The sequence below is a fragment of the Balaenoptera ricei genome, chromosome 12 (assembly GCF_028023285.1).
Source record: "Balaenoptera ricei isolate mBalRic1 chromosome 12, mBalRic1.hap2, whole genome shotgun sequence".
Lineage (NCBI taxonomy): Eukaryota > Metazoa > Chordata > Mammalia > Artiodactyla > Balaenopteridae > Balaenoptera > Balaenoptera ricei.
Window position 1 is genome coordinate 48574885 of NC_082650.1, and position 19963 is coordinate 48594847.

General features: G+C 34.8%; 1 protein-coding gene across 1 annotated transcript; it reads left to right on the plus strand.

The window, feature by feature from the left end:
• The first annotated feature begins 29 nt into the window (after positions 1 to 29).
• Positions 30 to 19872, plus strand: TUBE1 (tubulin epsilon 1). Its single transcript, XM_059941393.1, has 12 exons — positions 30 to 130; positions 225 to 298; positions 952 to 1004; positions 3502 to 3559; positions 7192 to 7307; positions 9722 to 9843; positions 12661 to 12848; positions 13067 to 13242; positions 14059 to 14199; positions 17145 to 17285; positions 17923 to 18097; positions 18404 to 19872. Exons 1-12 carry the CDS (start codon positions 106 to 108, stop codon positions 18560 to 18562), a joined length of 1428 nt encoding a protein of 475 aa, XP_059797376.1. The 5' UTR covers positions 30 to 105; the 3' UTR covers positions 18563 to 19872.
• The last annotated feature ends 91 nt before the right edge of the window (positions 19873 to 19963 follow it).

Below are 19963 nucleotides of genomic sequence, written 5' to 3' on the forward strand. Positions count from 1 at the left end.
GCGTGACTTACGGCCGCCCCGCCGCCTCGGAGAGAGCAGTTGGTGGGCCGGAAATACGCAGGCCGGCGTGGGCTCCTGGTTGCAGCGGGGCGGCCGCGCCGCAGCATGACCCAGTCGGTGGTCATACAGGGTAAGCCGCCCCGGGAGGGTGGGGACCTGGTCGCCGCCGAGGCGAGTGGCCCTGTTGCTGCCTAATGTCTATTCTCTTACCTTCCTGGGCGCAGTCGGCCAGTGCGGAAACCAGATTGGCTGCTGCTTCTGGGACCTGGCGCTGAGGGAGCACGCCGCGGTCAACCAGGTACCGGCCCCGCCGCGCGGGAGACCCCCATGCCCGCCTGTCCCCGAGGCTCTTCCAAAAAATAAGAATTAATACTCCGGGAGCTTTTATCTGGCCGGTGTAAGTTGTATGGGATCTTCTCGGTAAAGGGAAGAGTTTTTAAACTTCTGGTTTAAGCTGGTTTGTAAACGTCTGTTGGCGTTAGCCACAAGAGTCCAAACGAACACTCGCCGGAGACCTTAGTCTTAAGGTTCCTTAATTCTCAGGGTTGCGTCTTTATCAGGGTTCTTGTGAGAAGCAATGAGATAGCATATGTGAAAGTACTTTGTAAAATAGGTACCATGTGTGGCATTATATTCCTTAATTTAACCAGTCAGCTTTTTAAATGATCACCAAGAATGCAGGGAAAGCTCTCATGTGATGCACCTGCTCTACAGTCCTGTGGGGACGCCTTTTCTCAGTACCTTCAGCTGCACTTAATCCATATATCTCGCGGTATTTGCTCTTCTCTAGATTGGAAGAATCAGTATAAGCATTTTATGATTGTTTGCTTTTTCTTATTGTAGCCGTATGCCGGCCTTTAAAGTATTGTGGGATTATTAAATTAAAAGGACTTCGTTTGGGAAAGAGGCAAAACGTAATCAAGCGCTAATAAATGTTTTTTTTTTTTTTAGAAAGCAATTTATGATGAGGCAATAAGCAGCTTCTTTAGAAATGTGGATACCAGGTAAGATGGGGTTAAAGTCTGTCACATAGCTTAATAATTATATTCATGTCAGCAGTTTGGGAGAAAATTCTTCAGAGGACAGTAAAAGCAGTTGATAGCTGTAAAGAAGTTGTTTGGCTTTTTTGTTTGTTTTTCTCATTATTGAAAGCATATTGTCATTCTCTTGTCATTAATATTCTCATATCATTAGGCAGGGCAGGACAACAGGTTTCCTTTTAAAGCCATATGAAGGAATAAAAAGAAACTTTAATGTGCTTAATTTTAACTTGACCTTGAAATAAAGTTTCACTAAAAGGAATGCTGAAAATTTCCCTGAGAGTGTCTTGTTAGTGCATTCAATAATGGCTAACTTTTGAAAGAAAAATATATTGTTTACACTTATGTGATATTACTTGTGGTCAGGAGTATTTGCTCTACAAATAGAATGTGCTAAAAAGGAGCAAAGCAGTTGTCAGATTAGTTTTATTTAATAAAAGGTATATGTAAGTATATATCTTTTACCTGAAAGAGTAATTTGACATTCAGGGTGTGTTTCTAAGCTTTTAATGTTGAATCATGAAGTTCATGCATTTTCAAAATGCTTAATAAAACTAAACCTGCCGGGCTTGAACTGAAAAATACATACTTTAGATCCAGTTTTAATCTAATAAAGATTTCAGTTCTAGTTTGAATTAGTTGGTTGGGTATTTGAGGCAGTTATCTCTCTGGGAAGGCTAATTAGGCCCGACTTCCTTAGTGAATTTCAGAGTCTGACCCTCAGGCTTGCAAACTCAGAAACTTCGATGACATCTTGAGAATGGGTCCAGTGCTCTCTAGTACAGGCAGATAAACCAAACTCAGATAGGAAATTACAAAGCAGAAAGTCAATGTAGTCATGGACAGTGGAGCTATAACTCAAAAAGACTAGACACCCATTTTCTTTCAAAAGCACATTCTCTTCTGTAGGAAATCTATCAGGAAAGCTAAGTAATAAAAGGTTACTTAGTGACCATGGAATCAGACCAAGGTAAGTTAGGTGTATTACCTTAATGACTGGTGTTATTTATCTTTATTAATATGGAGATATCTGTCACATAGACTAGATTACTTCTTGTTTGTAAACTAGAACATCTTCTCCCCTACATACTATTAAGAGACTCAAATTTGCCAATGTAATACTTCCTTGTAGGTAGTATTCTAACTAAATCTGTACTTCCATTCCCTCTGTAATACTCCTTTCATTGAATATTACATAGTTGAGACTCAGCCTGGAAGCCATTCTCTCTTAATCAGGTGACTTTACGTAACTCTGTTCTCATCTACTCAGTTTGTTTTATAATTTAACCCGAGAGCATACTTATTTCTCCAATATCAAGTTTGAGGAGAAGGGCCTTGGCATCTTGCTCTTCTTTCCAACGTAGTATCAACACATGCAGCATCTATTCCACAAGTTAGTACAAAAATTCTTTTTCAAAAATAAGACCACACCTTTGTATATACTTCTTTATTTGAGGAAATTATCATACCTTTTTAATAACATGATAAGAATTTACCTATACCAGGGGTTGGCAAACCTTTCCTGTAAAGGACCAGATGGTAGATATTCCAGGTTTTGCAGACCATAAAGTCCATATCACATCTCCTTGAGTCCGCCATTGTTGTATGAATGCAGGTATAGATAGTACATAAACAACTGGGCGTGCTTTGTTCCAGTAAAACTTGTTTTCACAAGTAGCTGGTCAGACTTGGCTTGAGGATTATAGATTTATCAGCCCCCGACCTATAGCATCATCTATGCTCAATTCAGCATCATCTATGTTCAATTTACCTTCATATATTCTGTCTTGTAAACTATATTGACTTGTCCACTGTTTTAGTCATAGATTTAGTTACTTTGGTGACTTATCTTCAACATGAAATTCTAGGAACAGCCTTAGATACTCAACTGTATATCACTGGTATGTTAGTTGATGTGTGTCTGACTACAACAGAAAGCCTCACTAATGGTGGCTTAAACAGTAGATGTATCCAGTTATGTCACATACAAAGAAATCTGTGTTTAGAGAAGTGCCCTAAAGACCAGGATACTGTCACATTGTTTCATGTGTTGGTTTTTTGTCCTCATGTTTTTTTACTTCATAACCATAAAATGACAGCCTCCACTGCCAGGAATCCCATCCAGATTCGTGTTCAAGGTAGGCAAAAGGACCAACTGCATCTGGTCCTTTTTATCAGAAAGCTTCCCAGAATATCTCCTTTTTATTTCATTACCCAGAACTGGATTACATGACCAGCCCAAACTACAAAGAAAGCCAGGGAAATAAGTACCTCACTTTTTCAGCCTATTGGGAGGTGGGTAAGGGAGAAGGAGATTATGAATGGCTTCTTTGTTGCCTTTTGTGTCTGCCTCACTTGGCCTATAAGTAGCTTTACTATGTGAATGGAAGTTAACTTTATTACCTGATAGCACTATTAGCGTGGAAGATCTTATGACCTTTTCTCATCTTTTATCTTTCAGAGTGGTTGGTGATGGTGGCAGTATTTCCAAGGGGAAAATTTGTTCTTTAAAAGCACGAGTAAGTCTTATATACTTGGATTCTTATATTGCATGTGTTTTTAAAATAACTCTACTTCTGTAACTATCATAAGAATAAAATTTTAATTTAACTCCTCAAAATAAAAACAAGGTATTTGCTAAGCCACATTTAATATAAATATAATTAAGCAGACATTTGTGTCTCCATGAAACTTTAGGGGGAAAATTTTGTGCTTAAAGTGAAAATACTGCATATTTGGCATTTTTTCTAAATGTTTTAGGGGAAATATATGTCTAGATAAATGATAACAAAAGCTTTCTTAACTCTAAGCCTAAAATACATTCTAATGAAGGTTAATTTTCATATAAAAATGGTGAAAGGTTTATTTGCACCAGAGTTGCTATTCCCAGTACAAAGCATAGATTCAACCACAGTCTAGTGAATACATAACATAACCATGTAAGACCTCCTGAACAAAAATACTTCTAGTCAATAGCCCATATTTAGTCTTAATCTCATTGCAATAACACTTCTCTTCTGTGAGTGTGTCTCTGCAACAAACTTTTTCCAGCTGTTGATCAGTAATGTTTGACTGTGACAGAAAAGAAAGGCAGTTTTGGTGCTCTGGAAGTAATTGAGATGATAAGGATCAGACCTGGAGTAGTGGCTGAAAGAGTAGAGAGCAGTAGTGTTGTAGTACCTGGGAACCCTCTCCTTGTATCTGTGATCTCCAGTGTCCTTGGGAAACAAATTTAGGGCAGAGACTACATGCTTGTAGTCTGTTAGGTTAATTGATTAACATTTGGTATAGTTCATGCCTTGGAGAGTGCTAACATCCCAATCCAAATCTTACTCAGAGATAAAGAAACGTTGACATTTCCTAGACCACTCCCAGTTTGAGCTCTTTCCCACCACCCTACCAGTGAGCAAGTTGGGAAATGGAGGAAACACTGCTGGAAGAGAATAAATCAGCATGTTTCTATAGCCTTTGGCTTTTTTCCTGGAAGGTGTTCTTCCATTTCTTCTTAGTAGTCTTGGTATCATATGGCTCTGATCACTGAAGAGTCTAGGCTTCAAAAAGTAATTTGGTGGCTGAGTTCCTCCACTGTGTTAATAGGCAAACACTCAGAATTTTGTAAATGCTGTATTACAATTAAGGGGAAGCTCAAGGGCCTGAAAGCTATCACCAGGTAGCTCTGGAAGAAAATAATAAACATCAAATCTTGGAAATTGTGACTCCAGATCTTGGATGGCTAAGTGAGGAATCCAGAATAATTCCTTGTAATTGTAATTAATTTCCGATGGAAAAACAAATCAGAGGTCTTATGTGACTAAGGAAAGATTGAAAGAGTTACAGACTGTCAGGGTTTAGTGCTAAGTGACTCCGACAGTGATGATTCTCTCAAAACTGACTTCAGGAGGTGCTTGAATGTCAGTTTGTATTCTGTATTCCCCTTCCTTTGCCTGATTGCAAAGTAATTGAAAGCATGGCTTAAATATGTTTAATCTTCCACAAATCATCTCAGTAAATCTGTTTTGGAGCAAGGACAGTAGAAGCTAATTTTGTTCTTTTTTGTAATCTTACGCAACAGTGAAATGCCTCTTATATGGTTGATTAGGTGTTAAAGTCAGCATTTAAGATAAAAATTGCATGTTATCAAAAATATCCTTGAAAATCCCTAAAATTGCCAAGAAATGACCCTGTATAGTCCTGTGTATGTATATTGATGCTGTATTTAAAGGAGCACATTTATAAAACAGAATTTTACAGTCTTTCTAATATACCACTGTAATATGATGATATAACATGTGATATTACTCAGCCATAAAAAGAAACAAAATTGAGTTATTTGTAGTGAGGTGGATGGACCGAGAGTCTGTCATACAGAGTGAAGTAAGTCAGAAAGAGAAAAACAAATACCATATGCTAACACATATATATGGAATCTAAAAAAAAAAAAAAAGGTCATGAAGAACCTAGGGGCAGGACGGGAATAAAGATGCAGACCTACTAGAGAATGGACTTGAGGACACGGGGAGGGGAAGGGTGAGCTGGGACAAAGTGAGAGAGTGGCATGGACATATATACACTACCAAATGTAAAATAGATAGCTAGTGGGAAGCAGCCGGATAGCACAGGGAGATCAGCTCGGTGCTTTGTGACCACCTAGAGGGGTGGGATAGGGAGGGTGGGAGGGAGACGCAAGAGGGAGGAGATATGGGGATATATGTATATGTATAGCTGATTCACTTTGTTATAAAGCAGAAACTAACACACCATTGTAAAATATTTATACTCCAATAAAGATGTTTAAAAAAAAAAAAGTGGTATACTACCATACAATTAGAAATACATTTCTAAAGTACTGTGTAATAATATTTTAATTGCCAGCTTACAGTAGCATACTTAATTACACAAATAATTGAATTCACAGGATTTAAATGGGCATAAATTGTGACTCCACTGTAGTCAGTACTCCGTAAGTGCCAAACTTGACTGTCTCCCTTTGATAAGATAATAGAGCATAGAGTTTGGTGGTTAAGAGTGAAGATTCTGCAGCCAGGCTAGCCAGGTTTGAATCAGCTCTACCACTTCCTAGCTGGGTAATCACAGCCAAGTTATTTAACTTTTCTAGGCCTCAGTTTCCTCATGTGTAAACTGGGAGTAATTACAGTACCTATGCATAGGGTTGTGAGGATTTAATGGGGTGATTCATGTACAGTGGCATGTAGGAAGTGCTTAATGTTACATGCTCACCAGCACTGAAAAAGCCCATAAATCAAGCACTTTCTCTGTGACACTGAATCAAAGGCTTAGGTTAAAGGGTACCCTAACATCATTTCAGATTACTTTTTTCAGCTTTGCTTTTTTATTTATTTAACTCTATTTTACTCTTTCATTCTTCCTCAGTGTAGAAAATATAGAAAGTAAAGTACAAAACAGTGGGGACAGAGGGTATATAATTCTACTACCAAGCTATCCCTGCTTACATTTTGCTGTATTTCCATCCAGTCTTTTCTATTTTTCTTTCCATAGCTAATTTTATGTTTTATTTTCTCATTTTCTTCTTAGTAATAGAGGTTATCTCCCATGTCAATAAAGTTTGTGATATTTAGTGAGTTTGTGAATTCAGATTGCGAGTTACTTAAGGGAAGGGACCCTGTTGTCATCTTTGACATCTATCCAGTGCCTTGGCTTTGCACGTAATAGTAGTTTACTAATTTGATTTGGACAGTTTTCGGCTGTGATTCATAAAGAGCAGCATGGTTATTCCTAGTGACCAAATACATTAATGAACCCTACATTTATTGAGAATTGTTTCTGGTTAAGGTTACCTTCTAAACTTCTGAGACCTTGTTCTCAAGAAATTTATAGTCACATAAGCACATAAATAAAAGAATTGTTAGAAAATCAGACAGAATTATTCAGTTCCTTTTTTTCCTTCTTATTCTTAGGGTAAGAATTTAGAATCCATCTTTTCATTGGATTCCACCTTTGGAGCAGAGTGAAATTATTTTTTAATTTTTATAACAGACTGCACAAAGAGAGTCAAAGATTTGATCAAACTTAAACTATAAAAAGAACAATGCAACTTCTAGCTCAAAAATTCTTTTATTTACAGAGTGACTGAAGAAAAATATGCTAATTACATTTTATTTGTCTTTCTCAGGCTGTCTTGATTGACATGGAGGAAGGGGTAGTAAATGAAATTCTTCAGGGACCATTGAGAGATGTATTTGATAGTAAGCAGCTCATCACTGATATTTCTGGCTCAGGGAATAATTGGTGAGAATATGCTGGATGTAAAAATTAAATGTCATCTGAAAAAAATGAGGAATCTTTCCTTTATTCTAATAGGTCCTGCTGACATGAAAGCAAGATACAACTTGCCATACCTAACTCTAGGCCTTTCAGCCCATCATCTTTTCCTTGATAGATGATGGTGTTCACAATACTTGGAAGCCATCTGTATCCTAGTTGTTTCTCTTTTTTTTTTAAGAAAAAGATGAATCATGAAAAATTGATTTACTAAATTTCTCGTTGTAATTTGATTCTTGCATAACTGCTAAGTAGTGACAAAAGTTTTATGTTTTTTGTTATGTAGTTCCACATTTATATATTTATTCTATAGAACTCTTCACTTGTCCATAAAGATACAAATGAAAGATTGTTCACTGAAACATTGTTTTTAACATCAGATAATACTCAACAGGGGCTTGTTTAAATCAATTATAGTATATCCATACAATGGAAAATCATGCAACTCTTATAAAATGTAACATCTGCATGGAAATTTTCTAACATTTTAAAAATCAGAAGTATTAAGGCACGGAACAATGTGGCTAGCATACTAATTTGTATATGAAAACCCTTACCTTTTTTTTATTAACATCTTTATTGGAGTATAATTGCTTTACATTGTTGTGTTAGTTTCTGCTGTATGACAAAGTGAATCAGCTATACGTATACATATATCCCCATATCCCCTGCCTCTTGCGTCCCACCCTCCCACCCGTCTAGGTGGTCACAAAGCACGGAGCTGATCTCCCTGTGCTATGCAGCTGCTTCCCACTAGCTAGCTGTTTTACATTTGGTAGTGTATATATGTCCATGCCACTCTCTCACTTTGTCCCAGCTTACCCTTCCCCCTCCCTGTGTCCTCAAGTCCATTCTCTCTGTCTGCGTCTTTATTCCTGTCCTGCCCCTAGGTTCTTCAGAACCTTTTTTTTTTTTTTTTTTAGATTCCATATATATGTGTTAGCGTATGGTATTTGTTTTTCTCTTTCTGACTTACTTCACTCTGTGTGACAGACTCTCGGTCCATCCACCTCACTACAAATAACTCAATTTTGTTTCTTTTTATGACAGATTAATATTCCGTTGTATATATGTGCCACATCTTCTTTATCCATTCATCTGTTGATGGACACTTAGGTTGCTTCCATGTCCTAGCTATTGTAAATAGTGCTGCAGTGAACATTGTGGTACATGAGTCTTTTTGAGTTGTGGTTTTCTCAGGGTATTTGCCCAGTAGTGAGATTGCTGGGTCATATGGTAGTTCTATTTTTAGTTTTTTAAGGAACCTCCATACTGTTCTCCATAGTGGCTGTATCAATTTAAAAGTTGTAAGTATTTTTATAAACTGTTCTCTTACCTATAGTATTTGACTCCGTCAAAATTTTCCCATGGGTCAGATTTAATAGAATTGATAGAGATGCAAGCCAGACCAGTGTCCTAGCATTCAAGGTCAGTCTGAGGCTATATTTGGCCCTTAAATATATAATGGTCTCTTCTCCTTAATGGGAAAAAAGCTCCAACAGTGATCATTTTAAAATTTACATTGACACTGGTTTTGCTGTTTTTTAAAAAGTAAGTAGCTTCTTGTTTGCCAATCTAATATTTGTTATTTAAATTATTTGCAGTTATTCCCTCAGGTTTATAATGTGTAATATTGTGTAATTTTACTAAAGCATGAATTTGAGTCTTGAGACTCATTTGGGGAGAACCAGTCACTAAATAAGTGAGTCCACCTAACTATCCAACCAGCTTTCTCTAATTGTCGTATAACTTATTCTGTAACTTTTGAGTTACACCTGACTACATGTTGTGTGGAAATCGTTCTTACATTTCAATTCATCATAATAATACTTGCAAATTTGGGCAACCAAAAAGGCTTGAAGAGCCTCATGAATATCAGTTTTGTACTGTGTGGCATTTCATCTAGTAATAACATGATATGACCAATATTTTTTTCATGTTTTAAACCAAAGTAGGTCAGTTTAAATTTTACTTTTATGTCTTTCTAGTTGACCACATTCTGCTTTTTAATACATAAAAGGCAGTGCAATCAGTTTACTTTCAATGAAGATGAGAAAAAACTATGTAACTAAAAACTTGTTTTGTTGTAATTATACCTTAAGAGCAGATAAATTTTAAAAACCATAGTTTAATATCCATTGATAATGAACTATTTTATCAGGATATTTGAGGATTATAGGTATATATATTTGTTAAATTATCTTCCTATATCCTTGAGATATAATATGATTTATTGATGTTAAACAGGAATAGAATTTACTTACTACAGTAAAAATATTTTTTCAAGCTTATCTATAGTCTTTTCATTTAGTTCAGAAATAATAAAATCTTGAAATAATAAATGCAAGGATATTTTTTTTAATCTATATTCTTTTTTCCAGGGCTGTGGGTCACAAAGTGTTTGGCAGTCTTTATCAGGAACAGATTTTAGAGAAACTCAGAAAGTCAGCAGAGCACTGTGATTGTTTGCAGTGTTTTTTTGTAATACATTCCATGGGAGGAGGTAAAATTATTTATTCATTTGTCTATAACAATGTGAAAATGCAAGTGAGAATTCATTTTGCCAACATAAGTCTTGTTTTCAGACCTTTGCTTAAGAATTAAGAGTGTGTTTATGAATGTATGTACATAACAGCTTTTTATCTTAAATTTTTGTCAAATTGTGTCACTATGACCATTTTTTAAAAATTTAAACCCTTTTAAAGAGTCAGTAGAACTGAATCTGAAAAATTTTTTTCTTTTATCTTTAGTAGAAGGTAGATTTCAGTATAAGCTTTTTGGGAATGCTGCTTTTCTCCTAAGAGCTTGCTTGTGCAGTTTCATATGCTGACTAGAACTAAGTATTTGTGGCATATTCATAGGTACGTTTGCAAAAGAATATCAGTACCCTTTCTTTAACCACCTTCAATCCTTTCTTGTGTCCAATAAGAGAAATAAGTAAAAGAAATCCTTTTAGTCAACTCCCTTAAATCATTCCTTACATGGTAATTAATCACCTTGACCTAGAATAAATGATCTGCATTGCTTTCTTTCCCAGGGAAGCCTGTACCTTGCAAGTGAAGTATTTTGCTCCCCTGTTCCATGAAGTAGAAACAGATCATAATTTGATAATTTCAAAAGAGAATTAGCCTATTTGAAAAGAAAAATTTGCCATGCTTTTTTCCTCCAAGCTGAGATTAAGATTTTTATATTCAGCAGGTTATGTACAGTTGATTTTCTTATACATATCTGTTATTCAGTATGATAGCATTTGAAAATTAAAGTTAAAATTGCTGTGTAACCATGCCTTTAGAAGACCATCATAATCATTAAATTAAGAAACTAATTTTCTTTATACTGGTACAATTAACCTGCAGATTTTGAGTAAGTTTTCGAAAAAAACCAATTTGATTTATAGTTCATTATGGTGCTTTTTTTATATCCCTCTATTACTCAGAATCTCAGTAGACTGTACTTTATTCATAATTCACTGAAAATGGCAAAAATACTTTAAGTAATATTGAAGGCTAAAAATGAAGTCTTTTCCCACATCTAATCCCTAATCTCTCTCCTCACAGATAATCAAGTTTGCCAGTGTCTGTCCTTCCAGATATTTCCTTTGCCCATTGTGTGTGTTTTTACATAAACAAGATCATGCAATACATACTACCCTGTAATGTTTTCACTTTAAATCTTTCCTGAACATCTTTCATCGGCTCTGTCCAATTGTGAGAATATGTAATAATTTTTAAAGTCAGTTCCTCATTGATGGATGTCAAGTTATTTATGATTTTTAGCTACTACATAAAATCCCCAGCAAACATCTGGTACCTACATCTTTGTTCATTTGTGCCACAATAGCTGTAGGCAATATTCCTAGAAAGGAAAGTGGAACCAAAGAATATGTACATTTTAAGTTTTGGTTGATATTACTGAATAACCTTCCTATATTATTGCATCAATCCGTATGATTAGCAGCAATTTATAAGAGTTTATTTCCCCACACTGTCACCAACACTGAGTATAATGAGACATAAATCTAATACAATATGTTCAAAATTATATTGTTTTAATTTGCATTTTTTAATTAGAGAAAAGGTTGAGCATCTTTACATCTATTTGCCATTCGATTTATTTTGAGTTACAACTTATATCCTTTGCGCATTTTTCCATTGCATTATTCATATTTTTCTGTTGTTGATTTGTGACCCTCTTTATTAAAGAAATTTAGTCCTCCATCATGTTTGAAGATTTTTTCTTAGTTTGCCTTTTTAGTTTGTTTTTATATATACATATAGAGAGAGAGGGGAGTTTTGTTTATTTTTAATGGAATCAAAACTATCTGTTCTATAATGGCTCTGGTTTTTTATAATGCTTAGAAAGTCCTCATTAAAGATTAACCCAAAAAATCTCCCTCGCTTTCATCTAATATTTTTAACATCATAGCCTTTTAATATTTATCCAAATGGGGTTAGAGCATTATTGGCTTTTAAACTTTTTCTCATCAGGACAGCAAGAAATACGTTTTACATTACAAACCAACACACACACACAAACATACACAAACTAAAACAAAAGATTATTTACCCACACCATATGTGACATACTAATATTTCTGCGTTTCATTTAAGAGGAGAAAATACTGGTCCTAACCTTATAAATTAGTTTCATAGCCCACTGATGGTTCACAAGCCATAGTTTGAAAAGCACCAGGGTAAAGGATTCCAGTTTTCTCTAAGTTCTTAAAAATATCTGAATTTATATATAAGTAACTCTGTGTGTCAGGAAATTACCTTAATGAGATTCTTAGAGTTTCTGCTTTTAGATAGATAGTAAAAAAGTTTCTTCTTTGAAATTTTTGTAAATTCAAGTTGGTCATGCTTAACTTTAAACAATTTTAACTCAGCATTTAAGTTGCTTAATGTCAGGATAGTGTTCATCATTAAGATTATATAGGTGCTACACTAAAGACGTCAAGATAGTTTGTTTTTTCTTAAGTTGCTTAACATCAAGTGTAGACTAAATACTGTCTTAGTTGCATTTTTTACTCTTCAGTCAGTTCTTTTGACATCATAGAGATATAACTTAAATGTAAAAAAGTGTAAAATGTAGAAAGGCCTCTCATCATCACAGTCAGACCTAGAGGTTGAATTCATGACTTTAAGTCTCACTACCTATATTGTCTTCATTTCTTTATCTGAAATTAATTAGTTAATATATAATCACAGGAATAAGTTGAAAATTGTATGTCTTTAATAAATAGGTTTTTACCAAAAAACACAGAATTCCGTTATATTCTGAACCTTTTATGCTGTTTTCTTTTTGAAATCTTAATCTTCAGGAACAGGATCTGGACTTGGCACATTTCTTTTAAAGGTGCTTGAGGATGAATTCCCAGAAGTATACAGATTCGTGACTTCAGTTTATCCTTCTGGTGAAGATGATGTCATAACCTCGCCTTATAATAGCATGTTGGCAATGAAGGAACTTAATGAGCATGCAGACTGTGTGTTGCCCATTGACAACCAAGTAAGAAATGGCATTGTAATTTATGGACATATTATGTATACATTCAGTCCTGTGTTATGCTTATGTGTGTACGTGAAACAGTCTCTTCACTTTTCAGCCTACCCGTCTAAGAGAAAAAATAAGTTTAAATTGCTTTTTTTTGTCTTTTCTTCCTGGTAGAATGTCATCTATGTCCTCTCTTCTTAATAGCTTCTCTCCCAATATTTTTTCCTTAAAAGTCTTTATTTGACATCATTAGCAAAATTGACCTCATGGTGAATTCTGGAAAGTTGGGTACAGCTATAAAGCCAAAGAGTCTGGTTACTTCAAGTGCTGGAGCTTTTAAAAAGCGGCAGGAGAAACCATTTGATGCAATGAACAACCTTGTGGCAAATTTGCTGCTCAACCTAACAAGGTAATCCTGTTGACGGTGTACTTAAGGGCAGTTTAAAAACTTCACTTGCTTTTGATAATGTTTTGCAGTAGCATTTTTTAGTTATTCTGAGTTGTAGAAGCTTTTTTAAAAACTTTATTTAAAATAAAAATTTTAGTTTGTCTAGTGTTTTCAGATCTTGGAGTGGTAGACCAGAATTTTATTTTCTCTGACTCCAGAGCAGCATTTTATTTTCCCCAGGTATGTTCCATGGAATATTAACAGGTGTTAAATGGTAAAGGGTTTTGAAGGATATACACTTGAGAAACACTTGGTTAGACAAAAACAAACTTGGTTTTTTTTTTTTTTTTGCTGCAAAATGTCTTAACCTTTTAAACCAGCTAATCTATACCTCTTTATTAGCTGGTCCAAAATATTTCTTCGACTTTGATCTAAAAAATTGCTTTGGCATTATTATATTCCAAATTGTAGAGCATGTAAGCAAATCCCGGGGGAATTTAGTAAGGCTTATAGAATAATTAAATAACTATTGAACTGTATGTATTTAATTCAATCTAAAGTCTGTTTTAAGTAAGATTTTTATGTAGGTAATTAGCAACTGTAATAGAGTAGTTACACTTCAGATAATCCTGAAATAAGAATTGCTGTAGATGTTATGTTATATTTTAATTATCTTTATACACGATGTTCATGATACTAAATTTCACTAATACAGAAAAAAAGAGCATATATTCTCTACTGAAGTACAGCATACAAAAGGATGTAGGAAAGTGCCTGCTGACTAAATCAAGCTACATTAAGTTAAATATTTTTCGTGCTTTAATGTTAATTTTTTAGCTCTGCAAGGTTTGAAGGATCCCTTAATATGGACCTTAATGAAATCAGCATGAATTTAGTTCCTTTTCCTCAACTGCATTATCTTGTGTCAAGCCTAACACCTCTGTATACACTGGCAGATGTTAACATTCCTTCTCGAAGGTAAGATGTAGTAACTTTATTCCAGTTACTTGAGGGCTCAAATTACTTTAAAAACAAACACATTTTAAAGAGAAAAGTTTATAATAACTCTAGTTATTTCTTCATACCATTTTCTTTGTGAGAATTATATAAAATATAGGTGATGACAGCCATTTTTCCATTAAGTGAATACTTCCTTATTTAGAAGTCATTGTTTAAAAATGTCAGTATTAAACTATTTGAAATTAAATCTAATAACTAAATTTTTAAGCTTATGAAAATTAATAAAGATATAATTTTTATTGAAAAAGATTTAAAGGCTTTGAAGTCTGATGTACTTAAGTACGAATGCTAATTCTATCATTTACTAGCTACAGAACCTTCGGCAGGTGACGAACTTTTAGTTTTTCTCATCTTTAAAAATGAGAGTCAGAGTACCTACCTCATAAGCTTGTTGGTATATTAAATAAGAGTATCTTTTAAAGCTCTTACCACAGTCTAGCACCATAGAGGGTTTACAGATATTACTCTATTATAGCTATTATGTATCACTTCCAGAACACCTTGTTTTATAACTGTGTCATTTTTAAGCATAAAACTTATATCAATTTACTTAACAAAAATGTAGTTGAAACATACTCTTAGCATATACAGTGATGATGAGCTTGAAAAGGTCACACTGACATTCACAGTTGACTGAGGGAAAAGGTCTTGTCAGACTCTGCTAGAGGAAATTATGTAAATGATAAAGTAAAAACTAGATTACAGATCTTTTTAATAGTTTAAATTTTGGCAACATAACAATTCTATACTGTGGGAATGTCACAGTAATACTGATTAACTTTTATTTGAGCAAGTAACAAATAACTGACTATGCCAACTAATAGGTGTGGTCTCTTTCTTTGTGGGATGCTGATGAGCTTAACAGGTTAAGCGACTTGCATAGTTTACTGAACATGGGAATCAATCATTAAATGTTTGCTTTTATTATCAGCCCAGCATATTAAAAATGAGTATATTTAGTAAAAGGTACACCTTTAATGTGGACACATAGAATGTAAATTGGTGCTAAACTATTTATTGTACAATAGTGATTATCCAGACATTTAAAGTTACTCCTTAAAAAAATAAAGACATGTAATTTCTAATTAAGTTCAGCATAATCCTGCTTGTGTGTGTATGTACACATTTTTCTTTTTGGTTGTGCCGGGCGTTGTGGCAGGTGGGCTCCTTAGTTGCAGCTTACCAGCTCCTTAGTTGTGGCATGCGAACTCTTAGTTGCAGCATGCATATGGCATTTAGTTCCCCGAGCAGGGATTGAACCCAGGCCCCCTGCATTGGAAGCATGGAGTTTTAAGCACGGTGCCACCAGGGAAGTCCCGTGCTTGGTATATTTTGATAAAAATAATACAGTGTCAACATTTAAAATTTTTATTTATATAATTATAGCTTGTTGCAGGTTTGTTTTTAATTAAAATATGTTAGTGGAAAATCTGTAAGGAACCTTAAGAATGTTAGACTCTTAAGGAACTTATCACAGTGTTCTTTCTAGCTTTGTGGGTTTTTTCCTTTTTCTTTTTGCTTCTACTGTACTATAGGTATTTCAAAGGCTGCCATATCCACATATGGACACGTTTATCCTTGAGCAAATAATAAATTGTTTTTAAATTGTACTATTAAAAGGCATAGTTTTAAAACTTTAATTTCTTATTAGTAGTTTACAAACAACTGAGAATGGTTTTTGGATGTGCTTCATATTAATAAACGTCATCTAGTCCATTTTTATCAATGAAAATGTTAAAGCACATATTAGAGTGTGTATGTTAAATTCCTTGTTTCTAATGTAAAGAGAAATATCCCAATAACTATAAATAGCTCCTTGCTAGTTTTTATATTTTTTTGACAAAAGAATGAGTGTGCCTACTTGTTGTATAGTGGTTCTTAACCTTTTCTGGGTTTCCTTGACTTCATAAAAATGCCTAAAAGCACATACACACCACAATTTTGAGCACAGTAGAGGATTCATGAATCCCCCAAAGCTCACCATCCACTAAGAGAGTCCTCTATCCTTACTGTAGAAGAATCAGGATAGAATGTAAGCTCCATTAGAGTAGGAAATTTTTGTTGTTGTTCACTGCTGGGTCTCTTGCACCTAGAATAGTGCCTGGCACATAATAGGCATTTAGTAAATATCTACTGAATGAATAGGCAGCATAGTGTAATTTCTGTGGCTCTTCCTAGACATTCTGCAAATTCAGCACATAGTTCTGGCTAGAGTTATCTAAGGAACCTAATCATATTTGCATTGAGTTCAGTGGGATTTAAGAACCAGACTGGGGTCATATTAGAGGCCTAGGAGCCTGCATATTATTAGATATAAACTTCATCGGTCACTTTTATCTTCCTCTCTTTAGAGGAATGATAAAAGAATGAAGTTAAAAGACTTCATTCAGTTAAAAGCCTCCCTTTTCAGGAATAGTAGTATAGAGTAGTGTCTTTTTTGGAGAGCCTAACATTGTCCTTTGATAGCTTCCTCCTTATTATTCCTAGCTAATTTATGATATATTTTATAGACAAAGTAATCTTAATGTAGTAGGTTTTTAATTAGTTTTGATAGTTCTGATACTACGAAGTAGATAAGCATACTGAACTAAGTAAAAATGGCACAATTTTCAGAAATCAGTACTACATAGAGCTCACTAATGATGTAGTCAATATTTTGTAACTACCTGAAATCACCAATATATTGCAGAAGCTTTTTATTCCCCCTAAAAAAAAATATTGCGTGATTTCCTCTCCTCATATTTATCCAGATTGCTTTGAGGAAATGATAGCTGAGATTCAGAATATATTTGTGTGTGAAGTGTATTTACCTGTAGATGACTGTCTTTTCATTTTATAGTTACACATAGAAGAAAGATGTAGTGCAGTATTTTGTATAAACAGTGACTGTCTCATTGTTTTAGGTTGGATCAGATGTTTTCAGATGCCTTCAGTAAAGATCACCAGCTAATTCGAGCTGACCCCAAACATAGTCTCTACCTCGCCTGTGCCCTCATGGTTAGAGGAAATGTACAGATTTCTGATCTTCGCAGAAATATTGAAAGGTTCAATTTTATATTTTTCAAGATAATGTTATGTGTACTGTTTGTAACAGTGTAGCATGTAGTTAAGTAGCACTGTGAACTTAATTGAAGTGTGACTTTGAGCAAGCTACTTAGCCTCTCAGCCTGTTTTCCTCAAATGTAGAATAAGAATAATAATAGTACAAAGTTGTTATTTATGTTAATTATGTTATGCACATTAAATGATGAGATGTTATTTTCTGAAAATGTTCAGGAAATTTAGCTATTGTTATTGTTTTTATTACCACCGCTACTACCACTACACTGCTTCTAAGTTTGTTTTACTATTTGACCGTCTTATTTTTTAGGAAAACTGCTCTATTGAATTACAAAGTAAGGAAAATTATAATACCTTCATTTCTTTTCATCCCCAGATTTCTAATGTTAAGGAATGTGTTTCTAGCTTCTTGAATCACCATTATGGCCAATTTAATGTCCCTTGGTTCACTGTCAGACTGTACCATAATACTGCTAGTATTAAAAAATAGGTAACTTACATTATATACTAAGCACTTAGAATGGTACCATTAGTAATGTCCTAGTTTAACTAATGTGGGCTGCCATAATATGGCAGATATTTTAGTACCTTAATTCTTACCTTTGAGTTTTTGCATCTCAGATTAAAACCTTCTCTACGGTTTGTCTCCTGGAATCAAGAAGGCTGGAAGACCAGCCTGTGTTCAGTACCTCCTGTGGGCCATTCCCATTCATTATTAGCTTTAGCAAACAACACGTGCGTGAAGCCTACCTTCATAGAACTGAGAGAGAGATTCACGAGGCTCTACAAAAAAAGGGTAATCATCAGTACACCTTTCTAACTATATGTGTTTATTTTGGCTATTTAAGATGTATTGTCAAGAATAAAGTAACACAAATCAGGTGTGATCCCGCCTGCTCTGTGTATTGATTATAACTGAAGAGGAGAGGCTTACTCAGACTCTAAATGAGAAATCTCATGGGTTTATAGGATTTAGGTTCTCATTTCTCTTGTAAAGCTGAGTGTGAACTATCATTTTAATAAGAATATTTACATTATAGGATAGTTGTCTGTATTAAATTTCCTGAAAATGGTCAACATCATTCAGTTTTTTTATTTATAGGCTCATCTTCATCACTATCTACAAGTTGAAGGGATGGAGGAAAGCTGTTTCACAGAAGCCATGTCATCTTTATCAGCACTCATACAGGAATATAACCAACTGGATGCCACAAAAAGCATGCCTGCAGAAGACTTACCTAGACTACGCGTAGCTGTGTGAAAAAGAAACCCCAAAGATACAATTTCTTTTTCTTAATTTCACATTTTTTGTCCCCTTACCTTTCTATTTTAGAATTTTTGTGAGTCAGAAAGCCTGATGTGTGTTTTTCATATTGGGAAGGTTTTTTGTTTTTTGTTTTTTGTTTTTTTAAATTTATTTATTTATTTGTTTGTTTATTTTTGGCTGCGTTGGTTCTTCGTTGCTGCTCACAGGCTTTCTCTAGTTGCAGCGAGCGGGGGCCACTCTTTGCCACGGTGCGTGGGCTTCTCACTGCAGTGGCCTCTCTCGTTGCAGAGCACGGGATCCAGGCGCACAGGCTTCAGTAGCTGTGGCACATGGGCTCAGCAGCTGTGGCTTGCAGGCTCCAGAGCAAAGGCTCAGTAGTTGTGGCACACGGGCTTCGTTGCTCCGTGGCATGTGGGATCTTCCCGGACCAGGGCTCGAACCTGTGTCCCCTACATTGGCAGTCAGATTCTTAACCACTGCACTACTAGGGAAGCCCTTGGGAAGGTTTTTGTCTTTAGAGTAGTTTCCATTTAATCACAATTTGTTGATGATCCCACTGTGTGAAATTAGCCAAGTCCTAGTGCCTTGACTTTAAACATCTGTCTTCTAAAAAGTCGTGTTTTCTAAAATTGAGAGAACAGAGTTCTTCAACATTTTATTTTATTTATAGTCTCATATTTAGGCATTTATACAGAGATAATCATGTCTTCAATAAAAGTCTTGTACAGATATATTTTATATTTATTGATAATTTATGTCTTCACATTCTGTTTAAATTCTAACTCTTTAAAAGTAAATATGGGAGTAGAAGAACACAGTATAAATATTTCTTTGTAATACCCACTAACTTCAGGAATAGATTTTATTGCATCTTGAGGTTTTATTTCTTCTTTGGGTAACCACTTGTTTGCACTCAAAAGAATCACAATTTACAATTATTTTAACTTGTATTAAATTATTTTTAAATATAATGGTTTTTTTATCAAACCAGTTAATTTTGTAACAATAAATGTCCATGTTTTTAAACTATGCTACTTATCAGTTTTGCTTGTCCCTTTTTTTTTTTTTTTTGGCCATGCCGCGTTGCATGTGGGATCTTAGTTCCCCAACCAGGGATCAGACCTGCACCCCTTGCATTGGAAGCGTGGAGTCTTAACCACTGAACTGCCAGGGAAGGCCCACTTGTCACTATTTATACAAGCAAACAGAATATTACTAAGCTTGATATTTTCTTTGAAACTTTGCAGTAAATGACTAATAGTCTAGTGAAAGTGTTCCAGTTACTATAAATCTCGTTTTAGTCTTCAACATTAATTTATCTTTAATCACAATTTATATTTAAAATTCTTAGGTGATTTATCATTTAAGGAAGTAATTTTGAGCAACAATTTATTT

Excerpts from the sequence above, each read along its gene's own strand:
- TUBE1 (XM_059941393.1), top strand. The coding sequence starts at position 106 with ATGACCCAGTCGGTGGTCATACAGG. Across the intron at positions 131-224 it reads CCAGTCGGTGGTCATACAGG|TCGGCCAGTGCGGAAACCAG; the intron begins GTAAGCCGCCCC and ends TCCTGGGCGCAG. Across the intron at positions 12,849-13,066 it reads TGTTGCCCATTGACAACCAA|TCTTTATTTGACATCATTAG; the intron begins GTAAGAAATGGC and ends TTTCCTTAAAAG.